Below are 9,365 nucleotides of genomic sequence, written 5' to 3' on the forward strand. Positions count from 1 at the left end.
GCCCCTGAAAGAAATAAGCCTGAGCAGGCTAAGATTCCAGGGCTTAATTTGGTTGCCGGTGGTGGACAAGAAAAAGCAAAGGCCTCTCCTCTGGTCCTCTCAACTCCTATATTTATCTCATTCCAGAAAGCCATTTCTCTGCCTTGCTGGCACCCTTAGCTGAGAGAGATACCCAAGCACATTAGCATCATCCTTTTTCACTCTGACCAAAAAATGAGCTTTCTCCTTGAAGTAACCCTGGCTCAGAACATCAGACCCACCAGGTGTATCATTTTCTGCCCAGCTCTAGGGAAGGTGGGGGGCTAGGGGAGTGCAATGCAGAAAGGCCAGGAGAGTTGCCATTTGACTCAAGACATTTTACATAGAACACTTTTATAGTATCTGCTTAGGAATTCTAACCCCTCAAAGACAACCCCATTGCTCCCCACTACCCACATTCAGCCCAATCTGTTGGAATTTTGAATTTGATGAAAGCTTTCATGTGGGGAACAGTGGACAAAGGAAGAAATCAAGAAAAGCTAGAGAAGAATTCTATCATGTGACATATTAAAATAATGGTCACCAGTTTTTGAAGGTAGGGCACATTATTTGTCTTATTGGGTAAAACCCACTTATCAAAAAACAAAGACAAAAAAACTCCTATTTATAAAAAAAAAAAAAAAAATGCATAGGCACGCACACATTAGTACCTGAGGGTATAAATTTGTTCTTTTTGAAAATACGACATAGGTGCCTGTAATGACTGGAGACATCCTGGGGTATCATAAAGGCAGATGTGGAAAGCATTTCCTTGAGATATTTTTCCACCACACTTGGCTACTACATACCTCTAACAGGTGAGCAAAAACAAAGGATGTACAAGGAGCCCTAAACTGAGTCTTTAATCTGACCTACTCCTTTCATCCCACTGTTTCTCCAAGGCATGTGTCATCCAGATGGGAGAGGATGCTGCGTCCTTGTTAACATTAAATAGAAATGGAAAACAATTCATCCCTGGCAATTACCATCTCTGCCATCAGTTTACTTCCTGTTCCTCCAACTTAACCACCTCCAGTTACCACCCTCTGACTTCCATCCAGCCCCCAACCCCAGCGCAACATGATAAAATCTCATTCAAAAGCGATGAGGCAGAAGGAAAAGAGAACGGACCAAAGAGAAAAAGAACATAATTTACCTTTAAAATAATGACTCATTTTATTTTTTTCTTTTAATACGTAGTTATAAATATATTTTGTCAAAATATATGATCAATATGGTCAAACATTTGCACATAAAGTCATAAATAAGGTCAAGGTGAATGTTTAGGTTTTTTTTTTTTTTTTCCTTTTTTTTTTTTTTAAAGATAAAAGTCCAGCTATAAGGAAGCAGTCTGTGTAGTGTGTGGGTCCGTGGATGGGAATGTGTTTCTATGTGTACGTGTATGTGTGTGTGTGTGTGTGTGTGTGTGTGTGTGTGTGTGTGTCCCCAATGACTGCCTGATCTCAGCGGCACCCACATCCCTCTACCACCATCTCCTGATAATTTTTCAATACCACCTTGTCATACTCATCCAGATACAGCATGGAGATGGCGCTCAATTCAGTGGGCACACAACAGGCTTTGGGGATACTGGAATTGACAGAGTTGACCAGGGTCTGCACAATGGCGTGGTTGGTTGAGTTGAGGTGGTCAGCCAGTGGAAAGGGGCAGTCCCCATGGCAGTAGAAGGCTTGGTAGCCTGGTGGGGCCACAATCCAGTCATTCCAGCCCACGTCGCTGAAGTCCACGTAGAGCGAGTGGCGCCGGCAGTTCTTATTCTTCTTCCGGGCCCGCTGTGGGTGATGCTTAGGGCTACGCTTGACCCTCCGGCGACGGGTCAAGGCATGGCCCCGGCCATCATGGCCAAAGGTGACTAGGAGGGGCCGGAGCTGGGCCCAATCCCTACTCCCTTGAGGTAACGATCGGCTAATCCTGACATGCTGGCCCTGGTGGGTCCGTGTCTGATAGAGGTGAGTCACCTCAATGGCCAGCCCGTAGTTTGGCTGCTTCTCCCGGGTCCAGCGAAGGACCGCAGGGCTCACATCAAAAGTTTCCCACCGTGTCACATTGTGGTGGACCAGTCTTGTGTCCAGTAGTCGTGTGATGAGGTGCCCAGGCACAACTTCCGCCGGGGGCTTCATAACCTCATAAATGTTTATACGGTGGAAGCCCTGCTCCCAGTCAGGGCCCTGGTCCACCTGCTCCCGGAAGAGCCGAAGCTCAGCAGAAGAGATCACCTCGTTCTCTGGGATGCTGCTGAGGTTAAAGAGAAAACGAAAAGCAGAGTTTTCGCTGTTCCCTGGGATGTTCTCCAGATGTTCTAGACACAGTTGGGGAGGGAAAGAAAAAGAAAAAAAAAAGCACATGAACTTTTTTTTGCAAAGATAGAAAACTCAAGAAATATCTAAGAGTTGGATGATGAGTGGTGAATTCTGCTTAGATGTTGGAAGTCTATTTTGGGGAAAAAACTAATTTGAAGGAGCAGATAAATGAAGCAGCTAGCAAACCAGCAAAACTCAGCTTGCGTTCGGCAAGCACAAAAGACAAAAAGTATCTCCCAACCACATTTATATGTCTAATAATTTCCATGTGTCAACTCCCTACTCCACCATCATCAGACTCCCCTTTCTAAAATCTCTTGGCTTTGTGTACACAGTTTTCTTTACAAGTGGTTGTAAAGAAAAAGAGGGGCCAACAGAGCAGAGCAGGCGGAAACATGCACATAACCACCCTCTCTCTCTTCTTCTACTTTTGAGTATGTTACTAAACATTTCCCCAGCGATCTGGGAAACACAGAGCATGCCTTGTTGATCATGTTACAGAGGGGAAAATAAATTCCAACACAGTAATGATGCTGGTGGATTAATAACTTAGATTTACTTTGGAAAAGAAACATCCGCTAGGAAACATTCAGATCGGATTACAAGGCCCCTATTGAATAAACCTGACAAACACACAGCTGTAATATTAAATTCGGTAGGTGCTTTGAAAAAAATGGGCAGAAAACCTGGCAGAAAAGGCTTTGATATAGCAAAAACACACCGCTGGGGCTAGCCCACGTCTGAGTGGTGTCATTCCCCTTCCCCGAGCCCCTCCCCCTCTGTCTCCAAAAAATAAGTTCGGCAGCAGTTCTAGAAATTCATCGAGGGGAAACAGCTCTGTTGCCCAGCCTTCAGCCTTGGGGATTGGGGGCTTTGATGTAACAGGCACTCTCCTCCTCCAGCGTTTCCACTGCCCCTCTAGCCAGCCCCACTAACCCTCCACTGCCCAGACTCCCGGGCGGGGACTGACCTTCGTGGTGGAAGCTCCTCACGGTGTTGGCCCGGCTGGCAGGGCGCTCAGGGTACTCCAGACCAATGCTGTGGATCTGCTCTTCCTCCTCCTCCTCCCCCGACTGGAGCCGGTAAAGATCCCGCATGTAATCGGGGATGACGGCGCTCTTGCTAGGCTGCGGCCGGCGGCGCAGCCCGAACATCTGCAGAAGCGTCGCCTCGAAGTCCCGCAGGAGCTCATGGCTCTGCCCTGAGCGGCGTCCTCCCGCGTGGCCCTGAATCTCGGCGACTTTTTTCTTCCCCGTCTCAGGTATCAAACTAGCATGGCTCGCGCCTCCTAGCAGGACTTGGCATAATAAAACGACCATCAGCATTCGGTTACCAGGAATCATGGTGTCTCTGGGGAGGGGGTAGGGGTAGAAGGTTAAAGAATGAACACCAATAAATAGAGAGAAACAGAGATGTCTCGGCATATGCATATAGGTCTGGAAATGGAGGGTCAAGAAGTAAAACAGGTCAGAAAGATCAAGTTTGTGTCTTCTCCCTCACACCCGCCCCCCTTACCACCAGCTGCAGCCATGCACGGCCTGAAAGTAGGAATTGCCCTGTAATTACTTGGTCTAACTTGTTTACAGTCAAATAACCCCAAATCAGATAGCCTCCATCCTGTTAATCTTTTTTTGTCCCAACTGCTATCTGAGCCATGATCTCAGCTTGGCTTCTTCAAGGATAAACAGTTAACATTGAGGGGGTAAAAACGGGTGGGGGAGGGAGAATTAAAATGCCATCGCTCTCGACTTCAGACCTTCAGCCTCTCCCCCCTTCCTCCACCGCCCCCCCCCCCCTTCTCCGCCCTCAGAGCCCAACTTCCACAACTTCCAGCTGGTTCAGAGAGGAAGGGAAAGCAGAGAAGCAGAGGCAGGGCGAAGACACAGGGTGGCAGGGTCCAGAGACCAAGGAGGTGGTCTGGGGGCTGCCGGGTGGCTTGCTGGTTTATTTTATTGTGGCCGATGAGTCTGAAGTGCCCAGCAAAAAGCATCTGATCAGGCTCGCACTCTCACTCCCTGGGATTGCGGGGCCGGAGGGGGGGCGATTCCCAAACAACCTCTGTGAGTTTTATCAAATGGCTGGGAATGCGCCACCGGGCACTGGGCGCTCCCTAGGCAAGTAGGGGCGGAGGAGTCCACAAGGTACAACCCCGGACTGCCGAGTTTCCATCTCTTTAGTTCCCTGGAGCTCCGCTTTCTTGCAACGTACCGATCTGAGACGGCGAGAGGGAGCAAGCAACCGGTGCGCTCGAGCGCGCCCGGCTGCCAGGCAAGAAGGGAGCGACAGGGCAGGGCGGCCAGAGAGCGGAGCCTGACCGTTGGAAGGAAGGTCCGAGGGGAGGGACAGACGGCGAGCATGGGTGGAGAGGGCAGAGTGAATTCCCGAGCATGAGTGGGGAGGGCAGAGTGAGTTCCCGGGAGGGGGGAAGGAAGAGGTGTCTACTCACTGACAGAAAACAAGGCATATAATAACAGTCCATGATTCTTGACAGCCAATCTTGAACAAACTTGCTGGAAAGGCTCAGATGAGCTGCGGCAGTGCGTTGCTCGGGATGGCACTACGGAATGGCTCCTAAAATGAATATTTGAATATAATGAGACTCCGGCGCAGACAGGCTCTGTTTTTCTTCCAGCCCCTTCGAGTCACGTGAACGCAGAGGCCCCGCCCCGCGCCCAGAGGAGCCCGCCCTCCCCGAAGCGGGCGGCGAAAGGGCCTGCGCGCCCTCCCCTCTCGGTCCCCGCCCCCTCCTGTTGAGGCCAACCTCAGCGCCGACCGCCCGAGCCTCAGCCGTCCGGGAGGAACTCCCGGCGGCGCTACGCGGAGCTCTCGGCCGGTCACTGGCGCCAGCGCGCCCCTCCGGCCGCGGACACCCCGGACACAGCGTAGAGATCACTGTCCTCGCCTCTACTTGCCGCGCGCAGTGCGCCGTGCGGTGCCTGCGCCACCGCGACCTGAAGCCGGAGGCTCTGGGGCGCCCTGTAGGGTCTACGCCTTCCAGCACGAGCCCGGCTCAAGTAGGTCCGGAGCTGGGGCGGCTGAGTCTTGGCCACCCGAATACTCACCACCAAGAGGCAACTGAAAAGGAAAGGTCTGAGGAACCCTTCACACACTTGCACGCACGCATCCCGCCACTTCCTCCCTGGGGCCTCCGGGAGGCCAAATATTGCTCCCAGGGACAGTCAGTCACCCCGGCAAACGCCTGAGAGTGTTCAGACGAGCAGGGCAGCCGCTTTAGCTCCCAGCCAAAAGCTGCTGACCCTGTCACGCCGGGGCGGGGGGGAGGGCAGAGTTTAAGGGGTGATCGGGGTGGGAAGGTGGAGAGGGAGCGGCCGCTAGGCTATTTTCTCTGGTTACTTTACGAAGAGAATCCCCGCACCGCTGGAGACCTCGGGCCCACCCCACCCCCGCTTTCCCACCCCCCAGCAAAGCAAATCCCCTAAGAAACCAGTTGGCAGAGCGGTTCAAGGCAGAGGGGTGGAGGCCGGGGCTCACCGCTCAGGGCGGATTCAAAAAGAGGCATTGCCGCCGACAGGGCGCATCACATTTTTCAGGTCTTAATGTCGCTGAGGTTTTACAACTCCCGACCCGGCGCAGAAAGAAAATCCCACCACTTTCCCAGAAGTCTACAAAACCGTGTACAACTTTCGGCCTGCGCTCGACCTCAGCGTCTGCGTCTGAGCCTCTCTCTCTCTGGCTTGGATCATTTTTTAAACCACCACTCCTCCCCCCACCACCACTTCCTTCCCCCATCCCCTTCCTCCTTTGCACCAGCTGCAGAGTCACAGCAAATATTCCTTCAAGAATTTTACCAACCCACAGCTTAAGGAATTACTTGGATGTCCTGACTCTAACCGAAGATGCTGCACGCGTGGGTCGCTCAGCGCAAGGGACAGTTCAAAAACCCTCACCCGGTGCAACTCTGCGGTCACAGCAGGCTCGCGCGCCGGGTCACCCCAAGGGCCTGAGCCCCACGACTCACACCCCAAAGCCCTGGACCCAAAAGCCCCCTTCCCGCCCCAATCTATTACCCCAGCCTCGGTTTTCTGAGGCTGTTCCCAGTTCCTGCCTTTGGTCGCTTCAGAGCGCGAGGGCTCTGGCTGCCCCCTTCATTCTTCTCCACAGACTTGGTTTTCTTTCGGGGGACACTCACGGGAAGCCTTTAGGGAAGAGGAGAACAGGATCGAGCAGCTCGGCCCTCATACCGGGCCGCGGCCGACCCGCGCCGCCCGAAGCTGCAGGTCGGGATGCAGAGGCCGCGGGCGTCCCTGCGCGACCGCCCGCGCCCCGCGCTTGGCGCGCGGCTTTTCAGTGGCCTTTGGCTTTCCCGCTCCCGCGCCACCCTGGGGCGGACTGCGAAAGGGCTGCGGATGGCAACTTTTTTTTTTAGACGTCTCCCTTGAAAAGCCCCGTGGGGGGAGCTCTCGAAATGGAAAAAGCAAATAGAAACGGACAGGTCCCCGAAGGGTGAGCGGACAATGGAAGGGGAGGGCGCCCGGGATCCTGGGACAATCCTCGGCCCCTGGGAATCTCCCAGGGCGGCGGCGGGAGGGCGCGTTGTGCTAAAACCCAGAAGATGTGGGAAGAGGGAGGCGATGTTTCAGTTTCGGAATTAGCAGGATTTCTCTCTAACCAGTTTTAAAAAACATAAATAAATCTTATAAAAATTAAAAGATAAAGGGCGAAAAGACAACTTTTCGCCCGGATCTTTTCTTGGGGGGAGGGGGGGATGCAACTCCTGGCGGGTGTCCTTCACCTCCATGAGTCTCTTCCCAACGCCGAAGTTTATTCAGAGGTAACCTCATTTTACCGAACGTGTGTCGTTTGGGTTTTAAACTCTCACAAAGCGTTCAGCCCACAAACTGCGGTCTTTGCCAACCATCAACCAAAACGATGTGCAGGCGTCTGAGGCCGCGCGCCGAACTCCTGCGCGGAGGGGTCCACAAGGACTCTGGAGTCCCGGGACCCTTTTCCATCGACTCCGGGCAAGGAAGGCCAGGAAGAGTAGCGCGTCTGCCGCTCGTCCCTCCAGAGACTGCCCACAGGACACAAAACCGCAAGACGCGTCCCCAGAGTCCTTGGCATTGCGGCCACGGTCTCTACAGACCCTACACTGTGAAATGATATGGGGGAGGCTCCTTGTATGTCGCAAGCCCCCGAAAACTTGTGGAGGAGGCGCGTCCTGCAGCGGCAGGTCGCAAGCTCTCCCGGGCGCCTAGACGGCACCCCCACGATGCGGCGCCTAGCCGGCACCCCCACGACGCAGCCCCTCCCGCGGCGCGCACGCTCTAGAGGGCAGAAGGATTGCGCGCCACACCGCAGAACCAGCTCTGGCTAGAGGTTCTCTCTCCATCTTACCGCCCCTCATCTTCTTCAAACCTCAGAGCTGGCGCTCTCTTTCCTCTCGCAGCCCTTCCCGTCGGGGGGTCCACAACCGCCCAGCCAACAACGCGTTCTGCTCAAGACCCTACAGTCTTTCCAAGCCCGTACTAAGGGCTTCTCTTCTTTCCTTCTCTCTTCCCCCCCGCGCCGCCCAAAGGTAGAAATCGCCCGCGGCCGCCCAACGGAGAAGGTGGCTTGGGTAGTGGCAGTGCAGATAATGTCTTATAGCACCAGCATCCCCACTTCTAGCACCATCGTTGGAAAGAATTAGGCCACCTTTTGCCTCGGCCACAGCCTGTACCTCCCTCTCCTCCGCCCAAGGATGCGCCTCGGCCCCCTCGGCCCGGCGCTCCTCGCCAGGCAGCGTTGCTCACCATAGGTCCGTGCAGTAGCGGGCTCGCCAGCAGCTTCTGGGGACCTCTGCACAGTTGCAGTGAACCTGGACGAGGGCCGGGGACTGGGGCGCTGCAGGCTCGAGACGGCTCGGACGGGAATCCCATCAAGGAGAGAGGCGAGATACTCGGCCCGGAGCAGCAGCGGCGTCTCAGTCTCCTGTCCCTCGGCTCGGATGCCAAACTCACCTAGCTTCCGGGCTGGGCTCTGCGCTCCTTCCCTTCTTCCCTCCCTTCTCCTCTGCCCACTCTCATCTTCTCCTTCTTCCTCTTTCCCTCTCTCTCTCTTTCTTTCTTTCCTCCTCCTCTTCCCCCGCAGCCCCTCCCTTCTTCCCTCCTCCCTCGCTCGCCTCCCTTTCTGGGGATGCGAGCCCCGCCCACATCCTCCCATCCAGCCGCCCGGCCTCGCCTTCGAGGCCGGGGTCCCGGAAGCCCGGGCAGCGTCTTAGTCCGCAGATGCTGGCTGGGCTGGGACGGCGCTGCCTTCTGCTCCGGGAGGCGGCCGGGGCTCACCTGGGGACCACGTGCAGAGGTACTAGAAAGCATGCACCGACTAGTCGCCGTGCCTTCCAAAAATACCCATGGGAGTCTGGGCTTCCCTGAGTTTAGAGTAACTGCTGCCCGAACTGATGATTAAAACACTGAGTAATCACCATTTACCCCGAGTAATTAGAGATAATGAAACACGTCTAAAATCAGGTTATGGAGAAAGGAGCTGTTGGATTGGTTTAAAGGGTGGCCTTCCATAAATTGTTAAAGGATTTCCAAACGTTGAGAAACAGGCTCTGCTCCGAGCTGTATGCCTGAAAGAAGTACCTCTTCGGCTATTAAAAGATGGCTTTCTTCCAAAACATTTTTTAAGTGCTTCTTGTGGAGATCCTTGGTGATGACCCTCAGAAAGACAGTCCTAATAAACCAGCGAGCTTCCCCCTCCCCCCAGACCTCACTTTTTTGAGAGCAGAGGTAACTTGGAGATAGGCTGGGACCACGTTTTTGTTTTTTAGGGTTTGTTTACAGTTAGAAAAGATTGTTTATAGCTCAGAAGCCTTCCTAAGAACTGCCACAGCAGTTATTGTTGCTGTTGTTGATTGAATTTTTGTTTATTCCTGGCGCTCCTAGGAATCCTTGAAGGTAACAACTACAGAAGCAACAAGAAAAGATGCCCTTTGGTCTGTTTTTAAAGGAAGAAGGGGGATGAGAGGCCTTTCATATAAGAAAGTGCTAGTAATCATATTAGCAGGGAGGTGGAATGTGG

The 9,365-nt window shown here is 53.7% G+C and overlaps 1 protein-coding gene across 7 annotated transcripts; it reads right to left on the reverse strand.

Moving 5' to 3' along the window:
* Nucleotides 1-1,169: 1,169 nt before the first annotated feature.
* Nucleotides 1,170-8,436, reverse strand: BMP4 (bone morphogenetic protein 4). 7 transcript variants are annotated; one of them, XM_023726129.1, is made up of 4 exons: nucleotides 8,300-8,436; nucleotides 4,786-4,910; nucleotides 3,310-3,636; nucleotides 1,170-2,338 (listed from the first exon to the last, which is right to left on the reverse strand). In XM_023726129.1, exons 3-4 carry the CDS (start codon nucleotides 3,491-3,493, stop codon nucleotides 1,482-1,484), a joined length of 1,041 nt encoding a protein of 346 aa, XP_023581897.1. In that variant the 5' UTR covers nucleotides 3,494-3,636; nucleotides 4,786-4,910; nucleotides 8,300-8,436; the 3' UTR covers nucleotides 1,170-1,481. The 7 variants fall into 7 exon arrangements, with proteins under 7 accessions (XP_023581897.1, XP_004370931.1, XP_023581895.1 ...); XM_004370874.2 differs by having other exon boundaries at nucleotides 3,310-3,689; XM_023726127.1 differs by having other exon boundaries at nucleotides 8,093-8,436.
* Between the last annotated feature and the right edge of the window lie 929 nt (nucleotides 8,437-9,365).

This window comes from Trichechus manatus, unplaced genomic scaffold, assembly GCF_000243295.1.
Source record: "Trichechus manatus latirostris isolate Lorelei unplaced genomic scaffold, TriManLat1.0 scaffold00010, whole genome shotgun sequence".
NCBI lineage: Eukaryota > Metazoa > Chordata > Mammalia > Sirenia > Trichechidae > Trichechus > Trichechus manatus.